The sequence below is a fragment of the Coenobita brevimanus genome, chromosome 14 (assembly GCF_032717465.1).
Source record: "Coenobita brevimanus isolate Jiangsu-jjx chromosome 14, ASM3271746v2, whole genome shotgun sequence".
In the NCBI taxonomy this organism is placed as follows: Eukaryota; Metazoa; Arthropoda; class Malacostraca; order Decapoda; family Coenobitidae; genus Coenobita; species Coenobita brevimanus.
In genome coordinates, this window is record NC_136967.1 from 36933247 (window position 1) to 36950702 (window position 17456).

The 17456-nt window shown below is 40.8% G+C and overlaps 1 protein-coding gene across 1 annotated transcript in view; it reads right to left on the bottom strand.

Annotated features, from left to right (window-relative positions):
* Positions 1-759: 759 nt before the first annotated feature.
* Positions 760-17456, bottom strand: part of LOC145390360 (E3 SUMO-protein ligase ZBED1-like) — a 55071-nt gene continuing 38374 nt past the window's right edge. The window contains exon 3 of the mRNA XM_080265310.1: positions 760-985. Coding sequence (XP_080121436.1) covers positions 760-985 — 226 coding nt within the window. The remainder of the gene's footprint in view (positions 986-17456) is intronic.

Here is a 17456-nt window from a genome sequence, read left to right on the forward strand (position 1 = left end):
ATTAGAGTATAAGCAAACAGTACAGATATCCTTAGTCAGAGAATGGCAGGAAAGCCATTGGACCTGCCAGGCTTAGGGAGAGACCACCGGTCGTCCCTCCTCCACTACCCCGGAGGCTCCCTAAGAGGGTGTCGTCTCTGGCCCAGCCAGCCCCTCCAGAGGCCGAGCGAGACGCCCCTCCTGCTCCCCCTCCACTACAAAGGGTGGAGACTGCTCCCCAACAGGACTCCTGTCGGAGAGTGTCTGGAAAGGACTAGTCGTGAGCCTGGGTGTCCTGTCCCTGCAGCCCAGCCCCTGATGCCCCCAGCAGCTGATGGACTCTTCTAGGGCAAACAGCTGCAGGAGACCCCTGACGGCCTTCTCCTCCCAGTGAGACTGCAGCCCCCGGACCTACAGGGGTGCCCAGCAGCTGATCCCAGTCCCAGACCAGCCCAGAACCTCCTCCAGGACTCCCATCACGGCCAAGGGCAGGCACCGTGCAGCGTGCCTCTTAGCCCTGTTTGGCCCCAGCCCCGTGGGCCACCACACTCCTAAGGTCCCCACCAGGAAGGGGCCGCCCACCACTCCACCCTCCAGCTTACACCAGCCCCCAGAGTGTGCAGCCTGAGACCAGCTCCTCTATAGAGAGTGCACCCCTGACGGACCTCCTCCCACAACGGGCCCGCACCTGTACTTACATGCAACTTAGACTCTGTTCGCCTCGGTGCCCCACCTGTGATGTTATTGACTCTGTGCAACACTTGTTCCCCATCCATAGTGTTATAGACTCTGTGTGATATTTGCACCCCCATCCAGAGTGTCATGACCCTTGTGTAATACTGGTGACCCCTCTATAGTATCATGGACTCTGTGTAACACTCGTATCCAGTCCATTGTAGTATTATAGAGTCCCTGTAATATTTGTGCCCCGTCCATAGTGTCATGACCCTTGTGTAATACTTGTGACCCCTCTTTAGTATCATGGACTCTGTGTAACACTCGTGTCCTGTCCATAGTGTTATAGACCCTGTGTCATATTTGTATCCCAAGCCCTGTGTAATACTTGTGCCCCATTTGTAGTGTCATGGCCCCTGTGTACTGCTTGTGCCCATCTATTGTGTCATAACTCTGTGGAATCCTTGCCCCCTTTTATACATAGTGTTGTGAGATACACCATACTTATGCCTCACATATAGTGTTGCCTCATGTACTGATTGTGTAAAGTCCACTGTATCTGTTTGTAAGGTAATATACATGAAAGACAGGTTAGCCTGTGTTTGAGCCCCATCCCTTGTTTCTATGCTCTAGCCCTGTCCGGAATAAGAAAAAACCAAGTCTGTGCCCATATCTGAGTTCTAAGAGCTAAACTCAGAGAACGCTCCATAACAATACATATATATATATATATATATATATATGTACTGCTTCAGCTGTCTAAGGCACCTGATAGCTTACTATAAAGTATGCTTGCACTCAGTCGGCCTGCGCTGGCCAATTACACTTGGTTCACAGACTACACACACATCCATAGCCACTCAAACATTACAGTCACACTTACAAGCATTTCTAACCCTACATAAAATCTCTAGAAGACAGCCTAAGTCACTTGGTAGGGATACAGAGGCTGTATTGTCCCCACTTCTGTAGGGATAGGCCAGTCCTGAAGTGGACACTCAAACGGCTGATGTATATATATATATATATATATACAGGTATATAGATATACATATCTATTTCTATGTCAAAGTGTGCGGTAGCACTCCGTAAGTAGGAATGGAACAGGCGTCTTGTACTATACGGTAAAGCATCATTTTCGCGAAAACAGTCACGCAGCTTAGTTCTAAACATATGAACTAAGACAGCATTTCTCAACCTTTTTCGACCCCAGCACCCCCTGTAATAAGGTCTCAGTTCAGCCAGCACCCCTTTACATCTAGTTACTGGGCCTACAGTTGCTACACTACTGCAGGGTTACAGTAAAGTGAAGTATTGCCTAACAATTTACTTTTTACATTCTCAAAAAAAAAATCAAGGACCAAGAAAAACCAAATAACAATATAATGCAGCATTTTCCAGCACCCCTTAAAACGGATTTCAGCACCCCCTGGGGGTAGGGGGGTTTTCAAGAATACTCCCCCAGTATCCCTGCTTGTCGTAAAAGGTGACTAAAAGGGTTGGCGGAGGGTTAGTGCCCCTCCCCGGAAAACAACTAACTAAAAAAAACAAACAATAAGCCTCGGACAAGGACTGACCAAACGATGACGACCAAGGACCGGACAAAGGACATTGTAATTGGAACCTGGAGTGTAAGGGGAGCGAATGATGAGGTGAAAGAGAGAGAGATTGTCCAGGTGCTTGAGGATGCGAAAGTGGATGTATGTGGAATAACTGAAACAAAATGGAGAGGAGAAAGTGTGAGAGAATGGAAGTATGGATGGGGTATATGTGCAGGAGTAGGTGAGAATGAGAGGGCAAAGGAAGGAGTATGTATAGTTGTGAGTAAAAGATGGAAGAGGAGCATAAGACAGTATGGATCAGTTGGGTCAAGGATTGTGTGGGTAAAGTTGAAAGTTGGAATACAAATGTGGGCGATTGTGTGTGTGTGTATGCGCCAACGCAAGATCGTGCTAGAAGAGTGAGAGAAGAGTTCTGGACAAATGTAGAAGTGTGCATGGAAAAGTTTGGAAGGAATGAGAGAGTGTTTTTGATTGGTGATATGAATGGTAAAGTTGGGAATGTGAAGGTGGATGGAATAGTTGGTGAGTGGGGTGTGCCTGCTGAGATAGATGAGAATGGGAGTGCGTTAGTGGACATTTGTGCTGGGAGGGGGTTGGTGATAGCCAATTCCCTCTTCAGGCATAAAATGATTCACAGGTATACATGGCGAGTGATGAGAAGGGTGGGTGGTGAACTGAATGAAAGGAAGGCAATGATTGATTATGTGTGTGTGGATGAAAGGATGCGAAGATGTGTAATGGATGCAAGAGTTTATAGAGGTTGGGGGAGTGGACTTTCTGACCACTACTTGGTGATGTCCAGAATTAAAGTACAAGAAAGTTGGAGGAATAGAAGAAGGGAAAGACGAGAGGAAGGAGTAGTTGCAAGGAGAGTGGAAAGGTTACAGGAGGATGAGAAAAAGGCAGAGTATAAGAGAGAAGTGGAGGAACGATTGGGCAAATATGAATTGGAGCAGATGGGAGACGTGGAAGGTGTGTGTAGAATATTTACAGAAGAAATATGTGCAGCATGTGATGTGGTGTGTGGAAGGAAGAGAAGACGGAGGGGGGTGCAAGGAATAGCGTGGTGGACTGAAGAGGTGAAACAGGCTGTGGCACAAAAGAAGAAAGCATACAATGAATGGATGAGAAATAGGGGCGTGGAAGAGGTTGAGAGGCGGAAGAGAGAGTTATATGTAGAAAGGAAGAGAGAGGTGAAAAGATTAGTAAGAGAGAGTAAGAAGAGAGTGGATGAGGAATTTGGAAGAAATTTGAGTGTAAAGTGGAGGGACTGTAAGAAAATGTTCTGGAGAGAGGTGAAAAGAGTAAGACAGGGTGGAAGTGAAGTTAGCAGGGGAGTGAAAGATAAAAATGGTAGATTACTAGTGGAGAAGGGAGAAAAAGTGAGCAGATGGAGAGAACGCTTTAAGGAATTGTTGAACGTAGAGGATGGAAGTAATGCGAGTATAAGTGGCTGGGGAATGGCTGGGAGAAGGAGGGAGGTGAGAAGACAGGAAGAAATCAGTAGGATAGAAGATGTGGAAGCAATGAAGAAAGTTAAAAATCGGGGAAAGCCCCAGGAATTGATGGAGTGTGTGGTGAAATGCTGAAGCATGGGGGAGAGATAGTAGTAGAATGGATGTGGAAGATGTGCAGATTGGCCTGGGAGGAAGGTAGAGTCCCGGAGGATTGGAAGTCAGGTATAATTATTCCCTTGTACAAAGGAAAAGGGGAAAAAGAAGTGTGTGGTAACCATAGGGGCATTTGTCTTCTTAGTATAATAGGAAAAGTGTATGGTAGGATACTTATTGACAGAGTTAGAGAAAGAACAGAGAAATTAGTTGGAGAAGAACAGGGAGGCTTTAGGAAGGGAAGAGGTTGTGTAGATCAGATATTCATTCTCAGATCTTTAGTGGAAAAGTTTCTAGAGAAGTGAAAGAAGTTGTGTGCGGCATTCATGGATTTGGAGAAAGCATACGACAGGGTGGATAGACAAGGATTGTGGAAAGTGTTAAGAATATATGGAGTAGATGGAAAGTTGTTGAATGCTGTGAAGAGTATGTACGATGGTGCGAAGGCTGCAGTGCGTGTGGATGGTGATCTAAGTGAATTTTTCTCTTTGAAGGTTGGGTTGAAACAGGGATGTGTCATGTCTCCATGGTTGTTCAATCTGTACATGGATGGGGTAATAAAAGAGGTACAAGGTAGGGTAGTGGATGTTGGAGTGGCCATGGCGAGAGAGGATAGTGTTTGGAAACTCCCTGTACTGTTGTTTGCAGATGATACTGTGTTGTTGAGTGAAGACAAAGGAGAGCTGCAAGGCTTGGTGGATGAGTTTGGGAGAGTGTGTAAGAAACGGAATCTAAAGGTGAATGTAGGGAAGAGTAAAGTGATGATCTTTGAGAGAGGTGAAGTCAGTGAATGTACAGCGAGGTTGGATGGTGAGGAATTGGAAAATGTGAGTACGTTTAAGTACTTGGGTAGTGTGATGAGTAAGGATGGAGGTTTGGAGGGTGAAGTGCTTGAAAGGGTACAGGAGGGAAGAAAGGTTGCTGGTTCCTTGAAAGCAGTGATAAGAAACAGGGAAGTGAGCATGGAAGTGAAAAAGTTACTACATGACAGTATTGTGATACCAACTCTAACGTACGGAAGTGAAGCTTGGACGTTGTTGGAAGGACACAAGTCAAGAGTGAAAGCAGTGGAAATGAGTTATTTAAGAGGAGCCTGTGGAATCACATGGAGAGACAGGCTGACGAATGAGGATATAAAGGAGCGTTGTGGTGTTGATGTGGATGTGATAGGAAGCGTTATGAGGAACACACTGAGGTGGTTTGGCCATGTGGAGAGGATGGAGGGTGAAAGACTGACGAAGAGAGTGTATGTGAGTGAGGTGGAGGGGGAAAGAGGGAGGGGGAGGCCGAGGATGAGATGGAGGGATGGGGTGGAGAGGTATATGAGAGAGGGGGGTGTGAGCTGGGAGCAGGGGAGTGAAATGGCGGGGGACATGGCGACTTGGAGGCGATTTGTTTGTGGCCACCTCAAACGGGATTGAGGCGTCTGGCAATAGATAGATAGATAGATTTTCCAGCACCCCTTAAAACGGATTTCGGCACCCCTGGGGGTGCTAGCACCCCAGGTTAAGAAACGCTGAACTAAGACCTTCGCTATTGAAGTGCATAACTACTCGCAAAGTCTTGCTAGGCTATATTTCGGAGTCGCAAAATCGAACTACAAAATATCGATTTCGTTCGTCTTTCCTTCTTTTTCATCAGTCATAAATTCAAAACAAAAAGGCGTACGTGAGCGTACTATTAACCAAAACGGTGCATGTCAAGTGTTGATGTTTCTTTTCATGTTTAGAAAAGCATTCAGGTTACGGTTCGTGAGTTACTGCCTGAAAACCACGTTGCGGTCACCCGTAAGTACGCCATTTTGTCCAATATTAGTTAGCCACAGCTCGCTTACTGACAAAGATCGTAATTTAACACTTTTTTTTTTCATAGGAAGGCTCCCTCGTTTTAGTCTTTCAATATGCTATATATGTAAAGATAAAAATGTAACACTTGCTCTAGGCATAATTATAATTACACAAAAAGATCATAAACTAGAAAACTAAAATTTTTTAAAATGATAGCTAAGAAGTAGGAATGGCAAAAGTACACAGATAAGAGATGAAAAAAGTGCAGAAACAAGAGCATTCAGGATGGGAGGAGATTTGGAGACCTATACCCATTACTACATTCCACCAGCTGCGGTGGAATGTAGTAATGGGTACAGGTCTCCAAATCTCCTCCCATCCTGAATGCTCTCTTGTTTCTGTGCTTTTTTCATCTCTTATCTGTACTTTAGCCATTCCTACTTCTTAACAATCATTTTAAGAGAAAATGTTTTTCTAGTATAATATCTACATCTATCTCTGTGTGTATCTAATTTCTATCTATCTATCTATCTATATGCAATATCAATATAGATAGACAAATAGATAGATAGACAGATACAGATATAGATATACAGTAGATATAGATACGTGTATATAAAGTTGGATACTTGTATGTGGAGAGAGAGAGAGAGAGAGAGAGAGAGAGAGAGAGAGAGAGAGAGAGATACTAGTATATAAAGTTGGATAGTTTGATAGGTTGCTTCATAAAAAGAAATCCTTGAGCATAGAAGTTAGGAGTTTTGGTAACATTTAAAGGGACAGACATCTGAAGTTGTATATGTCAGAAACTCTTAGCAGTTAACAACTAGGGATATACGTCAGTACTCCGTGTCGGTTCATATAAATGACACAGACATGAAGTATTAGATTCCTAAAGTTTGCAAACTGCAATTAAATTTGAAAAGCAATGGTATCCAGAAAAATTTAGGGAAAAATTCCACTCACCCTCGCACTACCAGACCTCTTTCCTAAGCAGAATAAATTATAATAAGCAACGTAGAGAGATCAAAAGATATAAGACGTAATCAAGCTGGAAAGGATAATTGGAACGAAAAGGTCACACCAACAAGGGTCGCTGACTTCCATGAAAGCGGTCGAACTGATAAACTTGTGAAACCGAGTCGAGGCATTCATTAAGCTATAACTCCTGCACACACACTAATAGCATTCAGCATGTCTTTATTACCTCTCGCAGCACAACTTTAAGTACAGGTCCCCTGTCGTGACTACACACACACACATACACAGACACACACACACACACACACACACACACACACACACAAATATATATATGAGCCTCTGTGGTACAGTGGTAAAGAGTACGTTTTTATACACTGAAGAACGAGGGTTTGTGCCCCGCCAGGGTAATAAAATTTGGGAGCGTTCCTCAGGCCACGTACTGCATTGGCGGACACAAGGGGTGCTGTGGTTGAACCATTGTCATATACTGCACAGTATGCTTGCACCCAGTCGGCTTGCACGGACCAATTACACTTGGTTTAGGAATACACACACATCCAAAGCCACTACAACACTACAATTACACTTACAAGCACTTCTCACCCTACATACAATCTCTGCCAGACAGCCTAAGCCACTTGGTAGAGATACATTGGCTGTAAGATCCCCACTTCTGTCGGGATAGGCCGGTCCTGCAGTGGACACTTAAACGGCTGATGAGATGATATATATATATATATATATATATATATATATATATATATATATATATATATATATATATATATATATATATACTAGCAGAGGTACCCAGCGTTCCCTCTCCCCCTCCCAATTTATCTTCCTCCTCCTGTCCCTTCACCCCATCTCTCTCTCTCTCTCTCTCTCTCTCTCTCTCTCTCTCTCTCTCTCTCTCTCTCTCTCTCGTTCCCCCTCCTTATTTGTCTGACTCTTATTACTTTGGCACCCTCCCTCAAACCATCGGTCTTTTTGGTCTTAAAACCTTCCTTGAGCCATAAGCTAAAAAAGACGACCATTCCAATCCATCTTGTTCTAGTTCAGTCTTTCTTTCTACTCCAGAAAGACCGTGTACTTCTCAAGCTTCTGAAGAGGGATTATAAGAAGTCCAGGAACTTTCTATTTCAGCCTTCACAGACTAACGCACAGTATTTGTGCATACTTGTTTACTATCACCGGTGACCTAAAATGACCTCCGACCGGTGACCTCAAATGACCTTGGAGTCAACATCACATAGCCTCTGTCCAAACTGGAGGCCATGTGAGTCTCCAGCCCAAACATTAGGCTGCAGGGGTACTCGGCGTTGTCTGGGCCAAAAAGAACACTCAACCGGTGACCTCAAATGACCCAGATCTGAATTTTGACCTCCCTAAAACCTTTTCTGGGTCATAAGAATTCCAAAAATGTTGATTAAAACCAGGTAAAATGATAATTGAGGGAGTAGTTCATGAACAAAGAGACAGACAGACAGAAAGTGCCATTTATCTATCTATCTATCTATCTATCTGTGTTCTTACCTAATTGTATCTTTACAGGAATGAGTCAAGCTCGTACTGTCCCGTGTCTTAAACCATATTTATCGTAAATATCCTTAAATTTGTGAATTGTTTTGGCACACACTATTTCATTCGGTAGTGCATTCCATTGATCAATTGCTCTGTTTGAGAAACTGAATTTCCTTACGACTTTATCATCTCTCTTCTTATGCAGTTTTTTGCAGCGTCCTCTTGCTGATGCTTCTCCATATGTTAAGTAATCATTTATGTTTATTTTCTCCTTCCCTGATATGCACATATATAGCATTATCATGTCTCCTCTTTTCATTCTCTCCTGTAGTGTTGGTAGATTCAGTTTATTCAGTCTTTCTTCATAGCTTAGGTCCCTTAAGCTTGGTATCCATCTTGTAGCGGCCCTTTGAACTTTTTCAATCTTGTCTATGTGTTTTTTGAGATGAGGACTCCAGACTACTGATGCATATTCCAGGGTTGGTCTAATGAATGATGTTATTATCCTTCTTAGCATGTCTTCATTTATGTATGTGAATGCTATTCTCATCTTTGCAAGCAGTGTATACATGTGCCGTACCTTCTCGCTGATGTGGTCAGCCGGAGATAGTCTGTTATTGATAATCACACCTAGGTCCTTCTCTCTTTCTGATGTGTATAGGGTTTTATTTCCTAACGTATAATCCCAATCAGGTTTTTTTTCCACTTTTACCAAACTTGATTACATAACACTTGTCCACATTGAATTCCATTTGCCATGTATTACTCCATTCATGAAGTTTATTTATTTCTTCTTATAGCTCTTTATAAGAGTCTGTGTTAGTAATTCTCCTTTGTATTTTTGCATCATCTGCAAACATATTCAGATAGCTTTCATTTCCAGTGTTACTGTTTATATCATTTATATACACTAAAAACATGATTGGTGCCAGCTCTGAACCCTGTGGTACTCCACTAGTCACTTCTTTCCATGATGAGTAGTTTCCTCTTAGTACTGTTCTCATTTCTCTTTTTATGAGAAAATCTTGCATCCAACAAAACAGTTTGCCTCGAATTCCTCCTTGATGGTACAGTTTCCATAAAAGTCTTTGGTGTGGTAGTGTCAAATGCTTTCTTGAAATCTAAATAGATACTGTCCACCCATCCTTCTCTTTCCTGTATTGTGTTTGTTACTCTGTCATAGTAGCTCAACAGATTAGTAACACATGATTGTCCTTTTCTGAAACCAAACTGTCTTTCTGTTATCATACTGTGTTTTTCTAGATGATTTACCCAAGCTTTTCTTACATGCTTTTCTAATACCTTGCTTACAACACTGGTCAGTGATACTGGTCGGTAGTTGAGTAGATTTTGTCTTTTTCCTTTCTTGAATAAGGGGACAAGCTTTTTGCTTTTTTCCAAATATTAGGTAGTTTACCTTGACTCAAGGATTTCTTGTGTGTGTGTGTCTGTGTGTGTGTGTGTGTGTGTGTGTGTGTTGGAAAAGCACGCATTACAGTGAATATATATGCAATAAGTTTTCAACGCTGAAGTCGGGAATCGACCCCTAGCTCGCAACATATCGGCTATTTTTTGCTCTATGGGTCACCCCAGTGCCGGCCACTTTTTGACCTTTTTTTTTTTTTGGCTAAAATGATAGATTTTCATGTGGAAACATCGAATTTTGCCATTAAAATGCTCACCGAGGCTTGGAAATGAGTTTTATTGAGTCCTGCATACTCATGTACAGGTATATCCGCTCTCTCATGCTCTCCATGTACATGCGAGAAAGCCATTTTCTATGTAAGGTATACTCAGATATTTATGCTGGGAAGGTATAGCAATGTTCAGTATACTTTTCTGATCCCTTATTACTTCAGCACTTATCACAATTTGCGTGACTTTTCTCACTGTGAATGCATTATCTTACACTTACTTGAAGATAGGTACAACCTGACTTCATTACGTACAGTCCTGGCACTTACAAGAAGGTATTTACAACTTGACTTCACTATATAGCCCTTACACTTACAAGAAAATATTTACAACTTACACTTACATGAAAATATTTGCAAAATGCCTTCACTAGGTACAGCACTGGGTGAGGCACACAGACAGAGTGAGGCAGAGCGAGTGTAAGGGGGGGAGCGAGTGAGTGTATGGCCTTGGCAGCCTGGGGGATGGTAGAGTAAGAGTTACCTTACATGCCCACCAATTTTTACCCGCGAATCTTGAAAAATACCGTCACAGTGAAGTTTTTTATTTTAGACCGTTTTAAAATGATACTGGCATTGGCCGCGGCATTATGTCAGACCATTTTAAAACGGCACTGGCACGCGGCAGGCTAGTCTCCTAGACAGGAGCCAGGCACCTTGTCACTGTACCACTGATTTTTAAAAGGTAAGCCATCTAAAGTCTGCACAACCAGGTAAATCCATTATGGGAGGATATTTTTCAACCAGGACCCAGACGGTAACACATGGTGATTTCAAAGACATATCGAGTTTTATTTAAACTCACGGAACTCTGCAAGTTGCACAGCAGTTTCAGTTTATCCCAGCCAGTACAAGCGCCTTCCTTTATGTTGGAGAAACTCACATGCATGTGTGTACATATTGTGGAAAGTTCGTTATATCAATAACAGTTTTCCGCCATCGTTCTAGCCTTATACCAGCCCTCTTCATCATCATTGATAGCTGAGCAGGACATCTGATAGTAACCACTCACGGTAACGACTCAAACCTTCACTTTTCCACCTGCTTCTCACAGCGTCCAACCCTGCAGTTATATTAGTGACTTCGGAATATGGCTATGGCACAATTGGCTCCTGACTTTATTTTCTTTTTCAACTGTCGTAAATAAAATACTCTTGTTATAAATGCCTGAAAAATATCAGTTCTTTCATCTTTCAACTCACCACAGTATTCCACATGCCTATCGCCTTATCCTCAGCACCATGCAACTCAGTCTTTCAACCTTTTCCGATACCGATCCTTGATGTTTTCTTCTCCAGTGATCTGTGATGGAAAGATCACGTAATTTTTTGCTAAATGAAGCTCTCAGATACTGGGTGCGCTGAACCAGTTCCGATCTTTCTTTCAACGTGAGCAGCAGCCTTCTTTACGCTTGTGTGAAATATGGCCTATGTATGTATAGAGGGCTTACCAAGTAGTAGTGAATGTGTTAAGAAATACGCTAATATAAATCACGAGAGAGTAGTTAGGTTAGAAACGAGAATGAAATGCGAGGAGAGAAAGAGAGAGAGAGAGAGGTGGTAATTTGTTTTGCCTTTTGTACAAGGTTGTATAAAATCTATGTGCTGTAACAGACCGTAGATGTGGCGGTGTATGATGTAGTAACGAGTGGTTTGGTAAAGTCGCCTGTTGCAGTATGTTCTGTGGCATTAAAAGGTGTAGTAACATATGGTGAAGTGAGTCAGTGTTGAGTGTGTTAGCTGTAAACGAAGTGTTGCAATGTGACAGTAGGAGGTGTGGTATTGTGAAGTGTGAGTCGTGGTAGTGTAAGCTATGAAGTGGGAAGTATGACAGTGTAAAGTGTGAAGCTATGAGCTGTGACACTGCAAAACGTAACAGTGTGAGATGTGGCAATGTGATGGGTGACAATGAGAGAGGTCTGACAGTTTCTTCTACTGCATTGAACTGGCTAGTGCCTTATTATCGCATCTCCCTCACTATTTACTTCAGAGGTCATGGGACCGTACATGGCAATGTGAGGACCAGGTAGTGCAGGCGTCCATGTGATTGTAAACTGCAGGAGTATGGGTGTACTGTGGTGAGTCCATGGTCCGTTATATGGGGTGGTTATTGGTTAATGGTAAACAGACGATCATGACTGTGGAAATTTATTAATTTTAGTACTTGTTTGTTAGTTTGTGTGTGTGTGTGTGTGTGTGTGTGTGTGTGTGTGTGTGTGTTTGTGTTTGTGTGTGTGTGCTCTTACCTAATTGTTCTTACCAGAGTCGGACACATTAAAAAAAAAAAAAAAAAAAAAAAAAAAAACTAATTGTATCTTTACAGGAATGAGTCAAGCTCGTACTGTCCCATGTCTTAAACCATATTTATAGTACATATCCTTAAATTTGTGAATTGTTTTGGCACACCCTGTTTCATTCGGTAGTGCATTCCACTGATCAATTGCTCTATTTGGGAATCTAAATTTCCTTACGTCTTTATCACCTCTGTTTTTATGCAGTTTTTTGCAGTGTCCTCTTGCTGATGCTTCCCCATACGTTAAGTAATCATTTATGTCTATTTTCTCCTTCCCTGATATGCATTTATATAACATAATCATGTCACCTCTTTTCCTTCTCTCCTGTAGTGTTGGTAGATACAGTTTATTTAGTCTTTCTTCGTAGCTTAGGTCCCTTAAGCTTGGTAGGGTACCCATCTTGTAGCGGCCCTTTGAACTTTTTCAATCTGTCTATGTGTTTTTTGAGATGAGGACTCCAGACTACTGATGCATACTCCAGGGTTGGTCTGATGAATGATGTTATTTTCTTTCTTAGCATGTCTTCATTTATGTATGTAAACGCTATTCTCATATTGGCAAGCAGTGTATACATATTCCGTACCTTCTCACTGATGTGGTCAGCCGGAGATAGTCTGTTATTGACACTTACACCTAGGTCCTTCTCTCTTTCTGATGTGTGTAGGGTTTTATTTCCTAATGTATAATCCCAATCAGGTCTTTTTCCACTTTTACCAAACTTGATTACATGACACTTGTCCACATTGAATTCCATTTGCCATGTATTACTCCATTCATGAAGTTTATTTAATTCTTCTTGTAGCTCTTTACAAGAGTCTGTGTTAGTAATTCTCCTTTGTATTTTTGCATCATCTGTAAACATATTCAGATAGCTTTCATTTCCAGTGTTACTGTCTATATCATTTATATACACTAAAAACATGATTGGTGCCAGCACTGAACCCTGTGGTACTCCACTAGTCACTTCTTTCCATGATGAGTAATTTCACCTTAGTATTGTTCTCATTTTTCTTTTCATGAGAAAATCTTGCATCCAACAATACAATTTGCCTCGAATTCCTCCTTGATGGTACAGTTTCCATAAAAGTCTTTGGTGTGGTACTGTGTCAAATGCTTTCTTGAAATCTAAATAGATACTGTCCACCCATCCTTTTCTTTCCTGTAATGTGTCTGTTACTCTGTCATCGTAGCTCAATTGATTAGTAACACATGATTTTCCTTTTCCGAAACCAAACTGTCTTTCTGTTATCATACTGTGTTCTTCTAGGTGATTTACCCAAGCTTTTCTTACATGCTTTTCTAATACCTTGCTTACAACACTGGTTAATGATACTAGTCGGTAGTTAAGTGGATTTTGTCTATTCCCTTTCTTGAATAAAGGAACAATGTTTACTTTCTTCCAAATATCAGGTAGTTTACCTTGACTCAAGGATTTCTTGAAAATTAAAAATAATGGTTTACTTAACTTCTTTGCGCATTCACGTAGCACCCAACATGAAATTTCATCAGGACCATTTGCTTTTCCTTTGTCTAATTTACTTAACTCCTCCTGTATTTCTTTTTCTGATGTTTGTATATCTGGTAGTATGTGTGGGCATGCATGTTCCACATAATCCCTCTCAAAATTTTTTTCCTCTGTAAAAACTGATTGGAATTCTTGTTTATTGCTTCACAAATATCCTTCTCTTGTGTATAGGTGATTCCATCGTCCGTAATGGATTGTAGTTTATCTTTTACTTTGGTTTTGCTTCTGATGTAGCTGTAAAATAGCTTTGGTTGATCACTGCTTTTATTTATGATATCCTCCTCAAACTGTTTTTGGGCTTCCCTCCTTATTCTTGTATAATCGTTTCTTGCCTGTTTGTAATTATTATATGCCCTTTCATTATTGTGTCTTCTGTATCTATTCCACAACAAATCTCTTTTTTCTTTTGATTTTTTACATTCTGTATTGAACCATTTCTTTCTTTTCTTTTCTGCTTCTTTGTGCTGTGTGATGTACTTCCGGACTCCTGTTTCATAAAGTTCACAGAATTTTTCATATATATAGCATTTAAATCTTGTCCTCTAAGCTCCTTTTCCAAAGCAGTTTCTAAGAAGTACTTCTTTAGGTCATGATACTTTCCCTTTTTATAGTTTAGGCTCTTTTTGTAACTTTCATTGCTGTTATCTATGTCATATGCAATCCTGAAATTGCAATGTAGTACTGCATGGTCGCTCTTGCCGAATGGAGGGTGATATATTAAACTGTCAATATCGTTTTCTTGCCTAGTAAATATGAGATCTAGCATTGAGGGCACATCGAGTCCTCTTTTTCTGGTGCTCTCCCTTACATGTTGCGTTGGGGAAAACTATTGCACAAGATCCAGGAGCTTTTGGTCCCAACAGCTTTCTTGGCTTAGTATATCTAGCGTATTCCAATTTATATTTGTATTAAAATCTCCAGTTAGTATAAATCTTTTTTATTTTTCTTCCATTTTATGTAGTAATGGTCTTAAACTCTGAATTGTACTCTCTGCCGGGTCCTCATATTCGTCTCTTTCCCATGTGTTTGATCTGTGTGGCATATACAAATTAGCTACAATTACTTTCCCTTCAGATGTATTTATCTCTACTGCAATCAGTTCTACTTGTGAGGGTATATCTAATTCTATTTCTTTGACTTTTAGATTTTTCTTAGTTAATATTATAATTCCTCCTCCTTGTTTTAAGTTCCCATCTCTTCTCCATATATTATATTCCTATAAGTTTAGGACGTCATTCGATATCCCTGGTGTTAATTTTGTTTCAGTTAGGCATATTATATGTGGTTCATTTTCTGACATAATAATTCATCTCTAATAATTTAAATACCATTCCATCCACATTTGAGTACATCAACTTAATCATCTTTTTCATATACTTATCATGATTTGGTTCTACTACCTTCCTCCTTTTTATTCCCTCCTGTTTATGTACCACTATCATACCTGGAATCCAATTACTTTGTAAAAAAAAAGTGTATTCTTCTCCTCCTCTGATCTTCCATCATTTTTTGTTTTTGCTTCCTCCCTCTTCTCTTTCAGTAATTCCAGTTCCTCTTGTGTTAGACATCTTTTTATCCATACATTTTTGGACTCCTCTTTTTCCATAAGATTCTTTGCATTTTTTAGTATCTCCTCCACGGTGTTTACACTCTGGAAGGTTACCTTTCGGGGTCTTGATTTGCTTTTCTCTATTTCCCTAACCTTTTGTGTTCCTCTATGTCTTTACTACAGATTTCCTCTGATACTTCTTTCAATATGCCCATTACATTTGCCATCTCCTTTTTGTCTCTTGAGATCTTGTTTTTTACTTCTTCCTCTTCTATACCAGTGATTACTATAGATTTGTTATTATCTACTGAATCTCTGACTAACCTGGGATTGTTTTGGATTATTCTTTTCACCTCCTTTTTAATGTTTTTTTCTTCCACCCTTGTTTCCAAGTCATTCTTTAATTTCACCATTTCAGCATAAGTGGTTTCCACATCATTTTTGTAGCTTTGCACAGCTTCATTCACCTGTGTTATCTTCTCCTCAATATCACTGCTCTGATCTATCAGACTGCTTACTTGCCTAATTGTCTCTGTATCATTTTTGAACTCTTCCATAATACTCTCGTTGTTGACTACCGTACTTGCCATTTCACTAATTTTCCTCCTAAGTGTTCCCACTTCAGCTGTTAGATCATTTATGGTTGTGTCTTTCTTGTTGACTTCCTTTCCTAATTTTTCTATTTCTTCCTTTTGCAAGTACATCTGTTTCTTAATTTCATCAATCTCATTTTGAAAAGCCGTCTCTAACCTGCGTACTCTGTCAACCAGTTTGTTGTGAGTCTCCATTTCAACCAGTTCTTGGTAGAAATCATCATCCTTCTTTCTACCTTTATCCCTTTTCTTTTCCAAATTTGCTTTACTATAGTATGTGGTCATTTTGCAGTACTAAAAGCGCATATAGTTCTTACATTCCCTGGGGCAGATTGTAGACTAAACAACGATCAGCTGATTGTGCGCATTCTTGCGCAGCTTGTTTACTTCTCTGTTTGGCCAAGTCTTTCTTAAAACTTTTTTTTTTCTTTTTTTTTGTATTAGAATACCATTTAGTCTAACCATTGTACAGAGCTTGACTCATATAAAGATTCTTATTTAGGTAATGTCACTGGCCAAGTTGGCCAGGTATAGAGCGGTGTCGATGTGCGTCTGTTCTCTCTCGGTGCCCCTGTGTGTGTGTGTGTGTGTGTGTGTTAAATTTTAATAACAACAATAACAACAATAATAGTAGTAGTAATAATAACAATAATAATAATTAAAAAAATAATAATAATAATAACCACGAATAGGATGGATGGACAGTGTGAAGAGAGCGTTGGATGTGAGAGGGATGTCTGTTGAGCAAGGAAGTGTGGCTCTGCGTGACAGAAATAAATGGAGGGAAATTGTGAATGAATAAATGATGACACAGCCCAGAGGGGATATTCTCCCACATTTGGTATGATCAGCTACTCAGGTCAGGTGCGGGTAAGGGGATGGGTATATTATGATGTGGCAGGGGTAAACCAGTTCTGCTGTCGGGCCCCGCTGCAGATGTCACTGATTGCACTGTGCGGTTGACCCTCGTGCGGTGTGATGCAGTGAGGATCTGTCCCTTCTCCCCTTTGGGGCTAAGATGCGAATGTGTTTGAGTGGATGAGTAAACTGCGAGTGTGTCATCCTGTCTCGGCTACCTCCCTTTCCTTGGGGGAAGGAACCTAGGTATATAGATAAGTAGATAATAATAATAATAATAATAATGATGATGTTGATAATGATAATGATGATAATGATAATAATAATAATAATAATAATAATAATAATAATGATGATGAGAACAGTTAAATTGTCGGAGGACAAATTTGATAGAGAAAAATCTCCCACAGCCATTGCCTACTAGAAGCCGAACTTAAAGAGACCTCGAGGTCTAGGTGACTGATCTTGTGCATGTCACCAAAAGCTACCACAGTCTATAAGTCTACCAAGTCTGGTAGCTCTAGCTTTCATATTTCATGCCAAATGAAAGAAAAGCATTAGGGAGCCGAATGCTAATCGCCTGCCGGAATATGCTGTTGGTCAAGTCCAAGATTTAGGTCATATATTCATACCCTGAAGGTTTCATGTTGACAGCTCAAGCCTTTCATGAGATATACAGTAATGGTGCTAAAGGCGGGAGATAAAAACAAGTTATCTTTTTGCAGCCATTTTGGTGATCTTGACCTTCACCGAGAGTGCCCATTTTCGAATTCGTTCAAGATTTTGGCCATATCTTGATGGGCTGAAGGTTTCATGTTGATAG